A 16990-nucleotide genomic window follows, 5' to 3' on the forward strand; every position below is an offset into this window, starting at 1 on the left:
GCAGAACGTTTTCTTGCTGGTACTTTCCTCCCTTTTAAGATGTAGTTGCATCTTTTTTGGTATTTTCTTGCTGACAATTGATGATACTGATGCTTTACCTGATCTTAAGCCACATGCTTCTGTCAGTCATATTTCTCACACGCTAGTTTTGCTGTCTGTGGAATAAAGCCCAGTAGTTCGTTTTACAACACGCCATTTAAATGATTTGTTAAAAATAATTTTATTTTATTTATAAATAGCAATTTTTCCTTGGAATGTCTGTCTGAGTAAATTTAGCAAGTGTACTATACTATGAAATTTTTTTTTCAGTGTACCCGTGTAATGTGGACACCACCTCTCCGTGAAAGCTTCTCATATCCGTTTCTTGTTCTTCAAATGTTGCTAGTGACTCATATTCTCAGGTAACTTTGACTTAACCTTATTTCCTTTTGCATTAAATAATTTAAACTAGAATTTCTTAAGCTTCCATAATAAAGTCAACGTAATAAAATAATTAACCAATATGATGCTGTTATTAGTAAAAATATTTTAAGAGTATAACTTAAAAATAGTACCAAAACTATTTCCTCTATCAGCCTTCTGTTCCTCTTCCTTTTTCTTTGTGGTCCACAGTGACTGCTTGAGAAGGAGCAAATTTGCTTTCACTTCTCCTGTGATTTCCACTTTCTCAGGTCTTCTTCTGTTACCACTATAGCCTCCTGAAAATGAGCAGAAAGAAGGTGAAGGCTGGTTATGCTATAGTGTATCCTGTAAGATACAGTCCTTTGGGGCAAAGTGTAATTCACAGAATTCACACTTCTCTCCCTTTCTGCTGACAAATATTGACCTGCCTTGCTTCAGAGGGTAAAAATGAAACCAAATGGGGGCTATGGAAAAATGGAACAAAGCATGATAAAAATCTGAAGATGACTCAGACTGATAACTCCCTTCAGTGATCCTCCAAATTCAGAAGAACTTTGTTGAAGTCTGTTATGCCAAACGCTTTGGGCAATCTGTTTCCCTCTGAATGTTACAGCAAGCATAGAACCCTCACGTGGCTTTTAGTCTCCTACGTAGTAGTGTCTTTAGACAGACCTTTCATAGAACATGGGATGAGTAATGTTTTTGCATTAGCTTTTTAAAGTCTGTGTAGCTCCAGCTTTATTGCTGTCCCCTAAACTCTTTTGTAGGGTTTAATTCTTTGGCACCTTCAAATAAGGTGAACCTCTATGAATTCATAACCTTTAGCTGTGCCCTGTTGGTTCTGAGGCATGTTGAGCAACGGTCCCTTCTCAAACATCTCTGTAAGAAGTGTCGTGCTATAAGAGTCTTTGATTCACCACCACAGATGCTGTTTTTCCACATTCACATTCTTGACCATGGCTTTTTTCTCCAGTGTAGTGCAGACAGCAGACTGCCTATCAGTCTCTAGTTCCTTCCTGCTTTTCTACCTCTGCTCCTGTCTTAAATCCAGTGAAGGCAAACCTTTGAATCTTCTTTCACTCACTGATCTGATCTGTCCCTGAGTAGCTGTGCGGATGCTGCTCCGGGGACTGAGCGCTGCTTCCTTTAGTCCATCTGCACCATGGAAGGTAGTGTTAGTTTCCTGTTGCTGTGTAGCCAGTCACCACATACTGGGATCTACTGTCTTGGAGTTCTCTAGCTCCGAAGTTTTACAATCAGGGTATTGGAGGTGCTACACTCTTCCGGAGGGCGCAGAGTGGGAGGGGAGAGAATCAATTTTCTTGCCTTTTCTAGCTTCTAGAGGCTGCCTGCATTTCTTGGGAGACCACCTGCCTTTCTTAAGAGGCTGCCTGCATTTCTTGGGAGACTGCCTGCCTTTCTTAAGAGGCTACCTGCATTTCTTGGGAGACCGCCTGCATTTCTTGGCTTGTGGCTCCTTCATCTTTAAAACCAGCAATGGTGGATTGGGTCCTTCTTTGTCAGTTCACTCCAACCTTCTCTTCAGCCTGTCTTCCACTTTTATGTACACTGTGGTTACATCAGGCCCACCTGGATAATCCAGGATACATTCCCTACTGTTGAGGTCACATGATTAGTCATCTTCATTCCGTCTGCAGCCCTAGTTCCCCTTTGCCATGCAACATGACATGTTCACAGGTTCCAGGGATTAGGGCACAGATATTTTTGGAGGCCATTATTCTGCCTTCCAGGATGGGGCCTCTCCAGTTGCTGTTTCCTGCCTTCAAGGGCTGCCTTCTGTTGGGTCCTTCTCTGTTTTTGGCTCCAGGTGCTTCTGTGACAAGCTTTTTATGTCTTCTTTAGCCTCTTATCATTGTCATTTTCAGCCTTACCCACCTCTTCATACCTGTCTTTACTTTTTGCTGAAAAGTTTTAGAAACTTTCCTTTCTTTAGAGCCTTCTTCATTGTCTCTGTTTATATTCTGGTTGACATTTCTCTTCTCATATTCCTGGCCATCTGAAGCTGAATCAGGGGCTGCTTTCACCACTCCTGGTTCAGATCCATCCCATCTTGATCTTCCTCGCCATCTTCATTGGCAGCTTGTCACTTCTGATTGTGATGGCTTTCCTGGTTATGCTCCTTAGTTGGTGTGGCTCCCTGCTTGCCTGGTGTGGCTGTGACTGCTTGCTTGGAAGTGTGGGCTTTCATTTTGCTTTCCTGGACACTGCAGTCTTTCTAGGAGGGAAAACCTGCTAACCCTCCTTTCTTGAAGTTTTGGCAGACATCTTGCCTTTTTTCTGAAGGATAGCAACATTCTCTCTATTGGCCATCTTCGTCTTTGGATATTTCATCCTTCTTACTGACATTGTCTCCTTTGGAAGAGCAGCCATTTCCTTTATTTCTTGGTTTCTACCTGTAGTTGACATATTGTGACATGAGAGGGAGGTGGTGGGTGGTGATGGCTTGGGGGAGCCAAGAAGAAGCTGAGCAGTGTTGATGCAGGCTGCAGTGCTGAGGATACTGTTATAAAACTGGAAAAGAGACTATTCGTTAATGCTAAGAATCATTTATAAGTAAGGTTAGAGGTATATTTTAACAAATTGGTTTTTGTCCAGTTTTGAATTTTAAGCATTTTTAGAAATTCAGTTTATATAATCACCTAATACTAGCACAGCTAAGCTTTTTCTTGATTGTTTTTAGCTTTTTTTTAAAATTATTCTTGGCAATATTTATGTTTCCATTTCTGTTGTCTTGGGTCAGAGCTATTTTGATCACCAATTGGATTTTCTTTGTATTCTGTTCATTCCTATCTCCCCATAGTGCATTCTTTACCCAACTGCCAGATTGGTATTAAATTCTGCTCAGAAATCTTAATGTCTCTTATTACCCATAAAATGAAAATCCTATTTAGTATTCAAAAGCAGTAGAGAAATGCTTTATTTTAGACAGTGGCTTTCAAACTTTGTAAGAAATAATACGTTTTATACTGTGGCTTAGTATACACATACATGTATGCACACAACTGAAACAAAAGTTTCACAGAATAGAACCCCTCGTAAGTAGTTGCACTAGTTGTCTGCGTAATATTTAGCACTTAGAATATACTGCTGTCATCTTTTCATAGGCATCTCCTGCCTTTCTAACTAATGAATCTGTTGAATCCATATTTTTAAATATTCAGACATGGATTCACCAAAATATAATTTGAAAAAAATGTTCATGGATATACTGACCCAGCCACCCTCCTTCCCTCTGTGTTATTATTAGCAATAATGGGTATTTACCTTTCAAAGAAAATGGTTGTAATTGAGTATCAGGAGGTATAATTTCTAACCCATTGGTTCATTTTATGTTTATGTTGTGTTATAACCAGATCATATATATTTAGAGATTCTAATCTGCAGCAGTTTGGAGCCAATGCTAGACTATTTTGTGTTTGAACTTACTAATGCTTATTTTATCTTTTCAAGGGCTACAAAACTTTACAGAGGAAGTGTGATTGCACTCTGCATTTCCAGTGTATTTTTCATGCTTCCTTGGCAGTTTGCTCAATTTGTGCTTCTTACTCAGGTGAGCTGATTATATTTTAAGCTGTTTTAAGCTTAGCATTTTTGACTATGTCAACTCATTTGCATAAAATTATAACTGAGATGTTCTATGATTCTAAGTCCTAAAACATTTTCTAGGAATGTTGAACAAAAGAAAGTTCAGGGTAGAGAAATATGTAGGATTATTTATTAATGATTGTTAATTATTTACTTCCTAACATAATGCATTTATTGAACTCAAATTTGTAAGAATGCTTATCTTTGTTATTCAGTATTGTTAATGTGCTTAAAAGAGGACTAGTGCTATAACTTTAAGTATTTCTCTTAAGTTATCTATAGTATTTCTCTTACGTAAAATGTTTCTTTTATGAATAGTTGTGTACATTCTTGCACGTAGAATAAAGACACATAGGATTACAGGATAAATAGTTAACCAATTCATCTCTTATAAAATTCTCTCTGTCTGGAAATTTATCTATTGTCTTTCCATGTACTCTTGCCCACTATAAATGGAGGTCGTTTGTTGAGAGAGGGAGTGAATTACATACTCATTTTTTTCCCTGCCTACTGTTTTTTTTATTGTACCTGGTATATTTGTATAAAGCAGTTGAAGAGTTGCTTTTTTATTTTTATTTTTTCTGAGATGGAGTCTTGCTCTGTCACCCAGGCTTGAGTGCAGTGGCATAATCTCAGCTCACTGCAACCCCTACCTCTTGGGTTCAAGCGTTTCTCCTGCCTCAGCCTCCCAAGTAGCTGGGACTACAGGTGCGTACCACCACACCCGGCTAATTATTTGTATTTTTAGTCGAGATAGGGTTCACTGTGTTAGCTAGAATGGTTTTGATCTCCTGACCTTGTGATCTGCCCACTTAGGCCTCCCAGAGTGCTGGGATTACAGGTGTGAGCCACCGCGCCTGGCTGCTTTTTAATATTTTTTAGAACGTCTTGCTTGGAAATGAAGTTAGACTTGGATTTGAGTCCTAATTCTATTCAGTAACCTCTTAATTTGGATAAAATAGTTAACTTTTCTTAGTTTAGATTTTCTCATTTCTGAAATAGAGATAATAAAAGAACCTACTTTATAGGGTTGCGGATAGGACCAGATGAAGTAATGTATATGATTCTTAACACGGTACCTGGTACTCAGTAGGTGTCAGTAAAGTTAGTTGGTTTTATCATTATTTTAAAAAATAGGCTTTATTTGTACTTACTTTTTATTTTGATCTTGTCTTGTAGACTCGTTTGTGTAACTTAGTTTGATGACATTTTCAATCAGTTTCTGGTTTAAAATTGTCTCTGAGATTCTGTCTTTAAAATTCCACCCTGTAAATGTACTGTGTGTTGCTTAGCCCTTGGGGTGAAAAGGGAGCATTCTCATTGCTTCCTGATAGTGGACACCGCCTGCTTTTCTGTGGAGGTGAAGGTCCCTGTGGGGCTTATGTTGAATAATAACACACACTTCCCCACAGTTGTTATGTCATATCAGGCACCCCAAGAAATGCAGTATTCTCCATGGGTAACTCTGAATAAAGGGAAACTGTTGTTTTTCTCACTAATGGAAAAATTTGTTGTGGATTGCTTTAGAGATAAAAAACTTGATGAATGAAACTTAAGTTATACGTTTAAGTATTCAGCTACTTTGCAATCTGTTTATGCTATGCTTTTGTAGTAGGACAGGGAGAGTTTAATTTGAGTTGCTTTCTCTATGAGGAAGGGTGTAGAGGCATTGTCTGACATATTACCTCTGTGTAAGAGGTACTGTATAATCATTTAATCAATTAATTCATCTAAATAATTCCAGTACTCTTAGAATTAGTGATATATAACATACAGTTTTCTTTCAAATAGAAAAGAAAGTTAAAAATACCTTTGCAACAAAAGTACTCTTGATATGAAATTGATAAATTTGATTATAACTAACTCTTGGATATTTGTATTAATGAAAGAACGCTAATAGAGATACTTGTAAAGAGCTAATAGAGACTAGCAAGGAGAAATTAAAGTATTTTTATGCACACATGCATTGCATAATTATTTTTCAGTTTAAGGTACCTTCCCCAATTATGTATTAGTTATCATATTATAATTACATTTTCTTATTTTTGATTGGACAAAGCACTTTTTAATTGTACGTATTGACAGTAGGGTTGACCTGAAATTAAAATGAGTATTGTTTTGGATGATCGACAAAGTAGACAATTCACATGATTGAGAGAGCTGTGTATCAGAGAGAAAAATCAACCAATATTTTCTATACTAATATATTGACTATATTTAATAATAAATTGGCAGATAAAAGGAAGACAAAAGAACTTGTATATATAAATCAGTTGAAACAACAATAAATATATTCTTCATTCTTGTAGCTATTCATTTTATCTTTTTTACTTTTAATTTCTTTTTAAATTTCAGATTGCATCATTATTTGCAGTGTATGTTGTCGGGTACATTGATATATGTAAATTACGGAAGGTCATTTATATACACATGATAATAATTTTTTATTGTTCTCTTCCATTTTTTGCCCTTAAACTCCTTATTAATATTTGATTTATTCATGGTTGAAACTAGTTGTAACAATTTCATGACTAAAACAAATGTTGTTCAAACATTGTGATATAATCAACAGACCTTGTTTTGATAGACCACTCACAAAAATTTAATTTGGGTCATATCATCTGATTGAAGTTGTGCCCAACTTAATGCATTATCAGTAAAAGAAATAATTTATGAAACAGAAACATGGGATTGATATATTATCTAGGAGCTGTCTGTTAAAATGAAGTAGAAGGGCCCAACATGGTGGCTCACGCCTGTAATCCCAACACTTTTGAGAGGCCAAGGTGGGGTTCACTTGAGGCCAGGAGTTTGAAACCAGCCTGGGCAACAGAGCCAGAGCTCATCTCTACAAAAATACAATAAAATTAGCCTAGCATGGTGACACATGCCTGTAGTACTAACTGTTTAGGAAGCTGATGTGGGAGGATTGCATTAACCCAGGAGGTTGAGACTGCAGTGAGCTATGATCATGCCACCGCACTCCAGCCTGGGCAACATAGCAAGACCATGTCTCTACAAAAAAGAAAAAAAGTTCATTTACTGAGTGTCAACTATCCAGGCATGTGGAACAAACCAGCATTCATATTACTACATTCTGACAGCATGGGGGAAGGAGGGAAGACAGAAGATAAATAATAAACATAGTAAATGGGTAAATTTATGTAGGATGTTAGAAGGTGATAAGGATTTTAGGCCAGGCATGGTGGCCTGGGGAAGTTGAGGCAAGAGGACATTTGAGCCCAGGAGTTTAAGACCAGTCTGGGTGAGACCCCATTTCTATAAAAAAATGCAAAAAAAGATTTTAGAAGAAAGAAAAGGTCAGGGTAAGGCAAATAAGGAGCACCAGAATCAGGGGGTAGGAGATGGAAAAATCAAATGAGGTGGTCAGGGCAGGTCTTCTTGAGAAGGGGGAGTAGAACAGAGATTGGAAGAAGGAGAAGGAGTTAACCGAGTAGATATGAAAGAAACTGATCTCTAGGTTGGTGGAACAGCTAGAACAAAGACCCTAAAGCCGGTTGGTTGATGTTCTTGAATGGTTATCCTTTAAAAACAAACATTTGTCCTCTCTTTCATTAGTTTTTATAATTTTGATGTTTTCTTTTCCTGATAATTTTACAGTTGTCATAATATCCCATTTTCATTTTCTTAATAATTTATACATATAAAAGAACATTTATAATGTGTAAGGAAGTTATAAACACAATCATAAAATAAACAACTGGGAGCCTATTCTCCAAATGGAAAATAGAACCTTATCGTTACTTTTAAGTCCTGTATGCCCTGAGCTCATCCCCTCACTGCTCCTAGAGGTAACCACTACTCTGACTTTTTGAATTGTAATCAATTTGCTTTTCTTTATAAGTTTACCATATGTGGATTACTAAATAATATATATTTTTATTAAATGTTCACATTCTTTGTAAAGTTTATACAAATGGCATTATTTTATAAATACTATTTTTTCACTCAGATTTCTGCTACTTATATGTAGCTAGAATTCAAATATTTTCACTGCTTTATAGTTTCCATCATATAAATAAAGGATAATTCATTTATTCATTTTCTTGTTGAAGGACATTTAGGTTCTCTCCTCTCCCCCCCAACTTCTTTTTTTAGTTACAAATAATTCTGTACATTCTTCACGTATCTCCTAGGGCACATACGTTGAGAGTATCTCTAGGTTGTTTTACCTAGTAGTAAACTTGTTGGGTGGTAAATTATGTCCATGTTCCACTTTATAAATACCAAGTTGTTTTTCTAAAATGATTGGACTACTTCCAAAAGCAATGTGTCATTCAAATAGCAGCTTATGTTATTCTACATCCTTTTTTATTTTATCAGTCTTGTTCGTGTAAAATGGTATCTTGTGACCTTAATTTGCATTTTCTCTGATTCATAATGAAGCTGAGCATCTTTTGGTATGTTTATACGCCCTTCATGTTTCCATTGTTGTAAATTCCTATTCAGATCTTTTACCAGTTTGTCTTGTGTCCAAAAGAAAACGACATCTATTTTAGTCAGTACAGTGTAATACATTATTTTTGTTATTTATGTTGATGCTCAAATTGTTCCACACTTGTCCAACTATTCAAGCTGACTTCTCTTTCCTTTTGACATGTCCTCATCATGCTTTGAGCACTTTTAAAAAGAAATGAATAAATGTTAAATTTCATGAAATGCTTTTCTATATCTGTTTAGATGATTCTATGTATTTCCCCCTACTTTAATCTGTTACTGTAATGAATTAACATTAATTAATTTTCTAGCATTAAATAAACTTGCTTTTCTGGGTTAAACACAATTTTTGCATGTTGCTGGATTCAGTTTGCTGTTATTTTTATGGATTTTTACATCCTTGTTCATGAATGAGTTAGACAGTAATTATATATTTTTTAGACTTGGCTTATTTTTTCCCAAACTATTTAAAATAGTTTTTTTATTTTGTAGTATAAATCAGATATTTAAAATGTTAAGCCTTTGGAGTTGGCTGGTCACATAGGCAACTATGGCTGAGGGCGTTGACTCAAAGTTATAGTTATAAAATTGTAAAATTACCCAGTGTAGTTTGTAGTAAAACCTACCTTGGGTAAATGATACATACTTTATTATATGACTTAGTATTTTCTGTCAGCTTCCATTATCACTTTATAAATTCCTAAATTCATATAGTAATAAAAAGAAAAATATAGAATTATTTCCAAAAAATTATTTTTCCATTTTTTATTGTGGTAAAATACGTGTAACTTAAAATTTACCACCTTAAGCATTTTTAATTATACAGTTCAGTGATATTAAGTACATTCACATTGTTTTACAGCCATCACCACCATCTATTTCCAGAACATTTTTCATCTTGCAAAACTGAAACTCTATACCCATTAAAGTCCTTATTCTTTCGTCTTCCCAGCTGCTGGAAACGACCATTCTACTTTCTGTCTTTGTGATTTTGACTACTTTATGTATGTCATGTAAGTGAAATCATACAGGTTTTGGCTTTTTGTGACTGCCCTACTTCAATTAGCCTACTGTCTCCAAGTTTCTTCTATGTTGAAGCATGTCAGAATTTCCTTCCTTTTTTAACGCTAAAAAATAATCCATTGTGTGTGTGCGCGCCGCACACACACACACACACACACACACACACACACACTAGATCTTGCTTATCCATTCAACCTGTCCATGAATACTTGGATTCCATTGTGTGTATACACACACACACACACACACACACACACACACACGATTTTGCTTATCTATTCAGTCTGTCCACGGATACTTGGGTTACTTCGATGTTTCAGCTATAGTAAATAATGCTGCTATGAACAAATATTTTTTGAGATCTTGTTTTCAATTATTTTGAGTATGTACCCAGAAGTGGAATTGCTGGACTGATCATATAGTAAATCTGTTTTCATTTTTTTAAGGAACTGCCAAACTTTTCCATAGTAGCTGTATATTTTACACTCCTATGAACAGTGCACGAGGTTCTATTTTCTCCCTGTAATCACCAACATTTATTTTCTGCTCTTGTGATGGTAGCCATCATAATAGGTATAAGGTGATATCTTTCTGTGGTTTTTGTTTCTTAATTAAAAATCTTTATTTTTCAGAGAAGTTTTAGGTTTATAGCAAAATTTTTTTTTTTTGGGAACGGATCTCACTCTGTCGCCCAGGCTGGAGTGCAGTGGCACGATCTCAGCTCACTGCAACCTCTGCCTCCCAGGTTCAAGCTATTCTCCTGCCTCAGTCTTCTGAGTAACTGGGATTACAGGCACGTGCCACCACACTCGGCTAATTTTGTATTTTTAACAGAGATGGAGTTTCACCATGTTGGCCAGGCTGGTCTCAAACTCCTGACCTCATATGATCTGCCCACCTCGGCCTCCCAAAGTGCTGGGATTAAAGACATGAGCCACCGCACCCAGCCAGATTTATAGCAAAATTAAGCAGAAAGTACAGAGTTCCCATATACCCCCTGCCCCCCAACCATGCACAACCTAGCCCTCTATTGACATCCCGCACCAGAGTGGTACATTTGTTACAATTGATAAACCTACATCACACATCATAATCACCCAAAGTATGTAGTTTACGTTAGGCCTCACTTTTCTATGGGTGGTTGTTGTTTTTTGTTTTTTGAGACAGGGTCTTACTCTGTTACCCAGGCTGGAGTTCAGTGGTGCAAGCATGGCTCACCATAGCCTCGACCTCCTGGGCTCAAGGGATCTTTCTTCCTTGGCCTCCCAAAGTGCTAGGATTGCAGATGTGAGCCACCACAATCGGCCTGGGTTTTGACAAATGTATAATGACATCTGTCAACCATGTAGTATCTTGTAGAACAGTTTCACAGCCATAAAGTTCCTCTGTGCTCCACCTGTTCATCCCTCCTTCCCCCTAACCATGGCAACCCCTGATCTATTTACTGTCTCCGTAGTTTTGCCTTTTGTTTAGTGTCCTGTGTTTGAAACCATACAGTATGTAGCCTTTCCATATTGGCTTCTTTCACTTAGTAAAAAGCAAATAAGTTTCCTCCAAGTCTTTTCATGGCTTGATAGCTCATTTCGATCTTGATTATTGTTAACATTATATGGATGTACCACTGTTTATTTTTTCACCTATTGAAGGACGTGTTGGTTAACTCCAAGTTTGGGCAATTATGAATAAAGCTGCTGTAAACATCTGTGTGTGGGTTTTTACGTGAATGTTTTAGTTCATTTCAGTAAATACCAAGGAAAGGGATATTTGGATGGTATGGTGAGAGTATGCTTAGTTTTTAGGAAATTGCCAAACTGTCTTCCAAAGTGGCCAAACCATTTTGCATTACCACCAGCAATAAATGAGAGTTCCTGCTGCTCCATATCCTTGTCAGCATTTGATGGTGTCACAGTGGGTTTTGGCCATTTTAATAGATATGTAATGGTATCTCATTGTTTTAATTTGGTTGAACATCTTTTAATATGCTTTTTTGGCCATTTTAATAGATGTGTATTGGCATCTCATTGTTTTAATTTGGTTGAACATCTTTTAATATGCTGTTTTTGGCCATCTGTGTATCTTTTTTGGTGAAGTGTCTATTAAGATCTTTTGCTCATATTTCCTTGGGTTGTTCATTTTCTTATTGTCGAGTTTTAAGAATTCTTCATATATTTTAGATAACAGTCCCTTATCAGATGTGTCTTTTGCAAATACCTTCTCTCAATCATTGTCCTGTCTTTCACAGAGCACAAGTTTGTAATTTTAATGAAGTTCAGCTTATCAGTCATTTCTTTCATAAATTGTACCTTTGTTGTTTTATGTAAGAAGTCATCACCATACCTAAGGTCATCTAGGTTTCCTCCAATGTTATCTTCTAGGAGCTTTATAGTTTTGCAATGTGCATTTAGATCTATGGTCTGTTTTGAGTTCATTTTCGTGGAGGGTGTAAAGTCTATATCTAGATTTATTTTTTTGTATGTGGATCTCTAATTGTTCCAGCACCATTTGTTGAAAGGACTATTTTTGCTCCACTGTATTGCCTTTGCTCCTTTGTCAAATATCAGTTGATGATATATGTGAGTCTATTTCTGGGCTCTATATTTTGTTCCCTTGATCTGTTCGTGTCTTCTTTCACCAATACCACACTGTCTTGTTTACAGTAGCTTTATAGTAAGTCTTGAAGTGGGGTAGTATCAGTCCTCTGACTTTGCTCTTCTTCAGTATTGAGTTGGCTCTGTACTGGGTTTTTTATATCTCTGTATAAACTTCAGAATCACTTTATTGATAACTTGCTAGGCTCATGATTGGGATTGTGCTGAATCCATAGATCAAGTTGGGAAAAACTGACATCTTGACACTATGGAATCTTCCTGTACATGGAATAACTCTCCATGTATTTATAAAGTTCTTTGATTACTTTCATTGAAGTTTTGTAGTTTCGCTCAGATAGATTTTTTTATATAAATTTGTATCTAAGTGCCTCATTCCAGGAATGTAGGAATGTGTTCATATTAGAAATTCTATTAATATTTATCACATTGAGAAGTTTAAAAAAATCTATAATAGGCCGGGCGCGATGGCTCCCGCCTGTAATCCCAGCACTTTGGGAGGCTGAGGCAGGTGGATCACGAGGTCAGGAAATCGAGACCATCCTGGCTAACATGGTGAAACCCTATCTCTACTAGAAATACAAACAATTAGCCAGGCGTGGTGGTGGGCACCTGTAGTCCCAGCTACTCTTTGGGAGTAGTCCCAGCTACTTTGGGAGGCTGAGGCAGGAGAATGGCGTGAACCCGGGAGGCAGAGCTTGAAGTGAGCCAAGATTGCACCACTGCACTCTAGCCTGGGTGACAGAGCGAGACTCCGTCTCAAAGAAAAAAAAAGAAAATCCATAATATAATAATTGCCTTTGATACTATAAAGGTATTTGATAAAAATCAACATCTATTTTTGGTGTTTAAGACCATAATCAAGTAAAAATAGATGGATATTTCATTGAAAATTTAAGATACCCACACCTCAAAACAAAAACTAGTATCACATAAAATGATGAAGCAATAGAACAATTTCCTATTTCCAATAATGCCAGAAGCATGATAAATATGCCTACTGCCTCTCTTATTACTTAACATTGTTGCAGAAATGTCAGCTAATACAGTTGACTAAAAAATAATTCAAAGGAAGATGTAAAAATATCATTGTTTGTAGTTGATATCATTTTTGAATACTTGAAAAATCCAAATAAACTACTACTAGAAACAAATCATATTCATTGATGCATATTTAATATAATTTTTCTATATACAATCAGAAAATATGAAGATTCTTGATACAACAGCAGCAAAAATTATATACTTTAGAATAAACTCAAAATATGCAGGATCTATGTAAAGAAAACTGTACTTGCTAATGCGTGTCAAAGAAGATTTAAAGAAATGGAAGGAACATGTATTGCTTTGGAATCTAAAGATTCAGTGTTGAGCAGATATAACTATAAATAACATACGTTATTGAATAAAGTAATTTTAATAAAAATTTTAGTTTTTGAAGCTTAATAAGCTGATTCTGAAATTCACATGGAAATTGATATATATGGATCAAAAATAAAACTTCTAGAAGAAAATATGGATTATTTTATTTTTAGTGCCTTTTTAAATGACATAAATCCAAAGACCTAAAGGAAATGAAGGATAAATTTGCTAACATAAAGATTTAGAAAATAACCATAATACAAAAAATACTACAAAGGTCAAAAATGAACTGAGAAAAATATTTACAATATGTTTACTTGATAAGGGGCTAGGTTCTTTTATATATATTATATATACATATATATATATGGGGAAAAGAAAGATCAGACTGTTACTGTGTCTATATAGAAAGAAGTAGACATAAGAGACTCCATTTTGTTCTATATTTGAGATGCTGTTAATCTGTGACCCTACCCCCAACCTTGTCGTTGCAAGAGACATGTGCTGTGGTGACTCAAGGTTTAATGGATTTTGGGCTGTGCAGAGTGTGCTTTGTTAAACAAGTGCCTGAAGGCAGTATGCTTGTGAAAAGTAATCACCATTCTCTTAATGTCAAGTACCCAGGGACGTGTACACTGCCAAAGGTCGCAGGGACCTCTGCCTAGGAAAGCTATGTATTGTCCAAGGTTTCTCCCCTTGTGATAGTCTGAAATATGGCCTCGTGGGAAGGGAAAGACCTGATTATCCCCCAGCCTGACACCCGTGAAGGGTCTGTGCTGAGGAGGACTGGTGTAAGAGGAAAGAAGCCTCTTGGCAGTTGAGATAGAGAAAAGCATCTGTCTCCTGCCCCTCCCTGGGCAATGGAACATCTCGGTGTAAAACCCGATTGTATGTTCTGTTTACTGAGAAAGGAGAAAACCGCCTTAGGTGGAAAGTTGGGACTTGCTAGCGCAATGCTGCTCTTTATGCACTAAAGAGGTTTATGGAGATGTTTACATATGCATATCAAGGCACAGCACTTTTCCTTAAACTTAAGTCACAGAGATCTTTATTCATATGTCTTACTGCTGACCTTCTCCCTATGATGATCCTATTATCCTGTCATTTCCCTTTTTCTAAGATGGTAAAGATGATGATCAATAAATACTGAGGAAACTCAGAGACTGGTGCCGATGTGGGTCCTCTGTATGCTGAGCACCGGTCCCCTGGGCCCACTTTCTCTTTCTCTATACTTTTTCTCTGTGTCTCATTTCTTTTCTCAAGTCTCTCGAGAAACGCCCACAGGTGTGGAGGGGCAGGCCACCCCTTCATATACATACACACACACACACACACACACACACACACACACACACACACATATACTTTAAGTTCCGGGATACATGTGCAGCAAGTGGAGGTTTGTTACATAGGTGTACACATACCATGGTGGTTTGCTGCACCCATCAACCTGTCATCTACATTAGGTGTTTCTTCTAATGCTATCCCTCCCCTAGCCCCCCACCCCCAATAGGCCCCGGTGTGTGATGTTCCCCTCCCTGTGTTCCATGTGTTCTCATTGTTCAGCTGAAACTTATGAGTGAGGACATATGATGTTTGGTTTTCTGTTCCTGTGTTAGTTTGCTGACAATGATGGTTTCCAACTTCATCCATGTCCCTGCAAAGGACATGAACTCCTCCTTTTTTTGTAGCTGCATAGTATTCCACAGTGTATATGTGCCACATTTTCTTTATCCAGTCTGTCATTGATGGGCATTTGGGTTTGTTCCAAGTCTTTGCTGTTGTGAACAGTGCTGCAGTAAACATATGTGTGCATGTGTCTTTATAGTAGAATGATTTATAATCCTTTGAGTATATACCCAGCAATGGGATTGCTGGGTCAACTACTGGTTCTAGATTCTGGAGAATCTTCTGGAGAATCACACAATCTTTCACAATAGTTTGAACTAATTTACACTCCCACCAGCAGTGTAAAAGCATTCCTATTTCTCGACATCCTCTCCAGCATCTGTTGTTTCCTGACTTTTTAATGATCGCCATTCTAGCTGGTGTGAGATAGTATCTCATTGTGGTTTTGATTTGCATTTCTCTAATGACCAGTGATGATGAGCTTTTTTTTCATACGTTTGTTGGCTGCACAGATGTCTTCTTTTGAGAAGTGTCTGTTCATATCCTTCACCCACTTTTTGATGGGGTTTGTTTTTTTCTTGTAAATTTGTTAAGTTCCTTGTAGATTCTGGATATTGGGGCTATGTTCTGTAATATATGAAGAGAACTGTTAAGGAAAATAATGAAAGCCCAATAGACAGATGAGCAGTGGGAAAAAGCAGTTCACACATACACACAAGACAACATAACCGGCAAATAGAATAAAGGGTGCTGTGTCTCATCTATTAAAAGAATGGAAAAGTGAAACAATGAGGTAACATTTTTTCCCTACTGGATTGGCAGGTATTTAAAAGAGGAATAAGTGTTGCAAGAATATATATCCATAGGAACTTTCCTGACCAGTTGGTGGAAAAGTGACTTAGCACAATCTTTTTGTAGGCCAGTTTGTCAATATTTGTATTGAATTTAAAGATGTGTATATCCTTGATCCATCATTTTCACTTCTAGTAATTTATTCGTAAATGTACTGACATGTACATAAAGTATACACATAAGGATATCTATCCTTATCCAGTGTTTTTATTAGGAAAATCCAAACAAAACAAAGTAGAAGTGGAAAGCACTTAAGTGTTTAGCAGTATTCAAAGGACTAGTGAAATAAATTAGGGTACATCTATAGAATAGAATACTTTTTCCAGTTCTTAGGCAGAATGTATTATTAGATTGGCTTGCATGCATATGGAAAGCTCTCTGAAACGTATTACAAATAAAAGCAAGAAAATAGTATAGCTTGTAGGGTAAGTGTCCATTTGTGGTTTAACAAAATATATACACTAGAATTTATACATATTGTCTGGAAGGATGCACAGGAAACTGCTGATGATGGTTCTGTCTGGGAGTTTGAAGTGTGGTGTGGAGAATGGGCTGTTTTAGTCTTACAGTCCCTTTTGAACAGTTTGAATTTTATTATGGGCATGTACAAATTTCACAATAAAAAACAAAGTTTTTTTTTTAATGTGCATTACTTATATTTTTTTCTTGGATTTTTTCCAGATTTCTCTTGCATTTTGTTTTGTTTTGATGTTTGGGAACTCAATGTTGTTATTATCCTTCTTTGGTAATTATTTGGGTAAGTATTCCTTAACACTTACATGGCTGTTTTTGAAACTAATGGTTTAACAATTTCTTCTTCACTGGCTTAGGATTCATGAGGGTTTTCTGTAGGAACCATCTTAAGTGTCTTACTGAATATTCTAGATGTGATGGTGTTCAAGTACTCACTTCTAAAACAGGAAAAAAAAACAAAAACAAAGTATCATTTCAGAAAGATTTCTATGCTTTCTTCTCCCTTCCTCCTTCCCATTTTTATCCAACTCCTGCTCCACTTTTTGAACCCCTTTCCTCAAACTGCAATCTTATCGTAG

The 16990-nt window shown here is 36.6% G+C and overlaps 1 protein-coding gene across 10 annotated transcripts in view; it reads left to right on the top strand.

Annotated features, from left to right (window-relative positions):
- The window catches only part of LOC103226253 (protein C-mannosyl-transferase DPY19L1), a 104902-nt gene that overhangs the window by 51591 nt on the left and 36321 nt on the right, over nucleotides 1–16990 (top strand). For all 10 annotated transcript variants that reach the window (XM_073008982.1, XM_073008989.1, XM_073008988.1 and 7 more), the window contains 3 exons: nucleotides 310–401; nucleotides 3874–3973; nucleotides 16620–16695. Coding sequence is in view for 3 of the 10 variants with exons in the window: in XM_073008986.1 (XP_072865087.1) it covers nucleotides 310–401; nucleotides 3874–3973; nucleotides 16620–16695 (268 nt within the window). In the remaining 7 variants the exon portion in view is untranslated. The remainder of the gene's footprint in view (nucleotides 1–309; nucleotides 402–3873; nucleotides 3974–16619; nucleotides 16696–16990) is intronic.

Source organism: Chlorocebus sabaeus, chromosome 21 (assembly GCF_047675955.1).
Source record: "Chlorocebus sabaeus isolate Y175 chromosome 21, mChlSab1.0.hap1, whole genome shotgun sequence".
NCBI classification, from domain to species: Eukaryota; Metazoa; Chordata; class Mammalia; order Primates; family Cercopithecidae; genus Chlorocebus; species Chlorocebus sabaeus.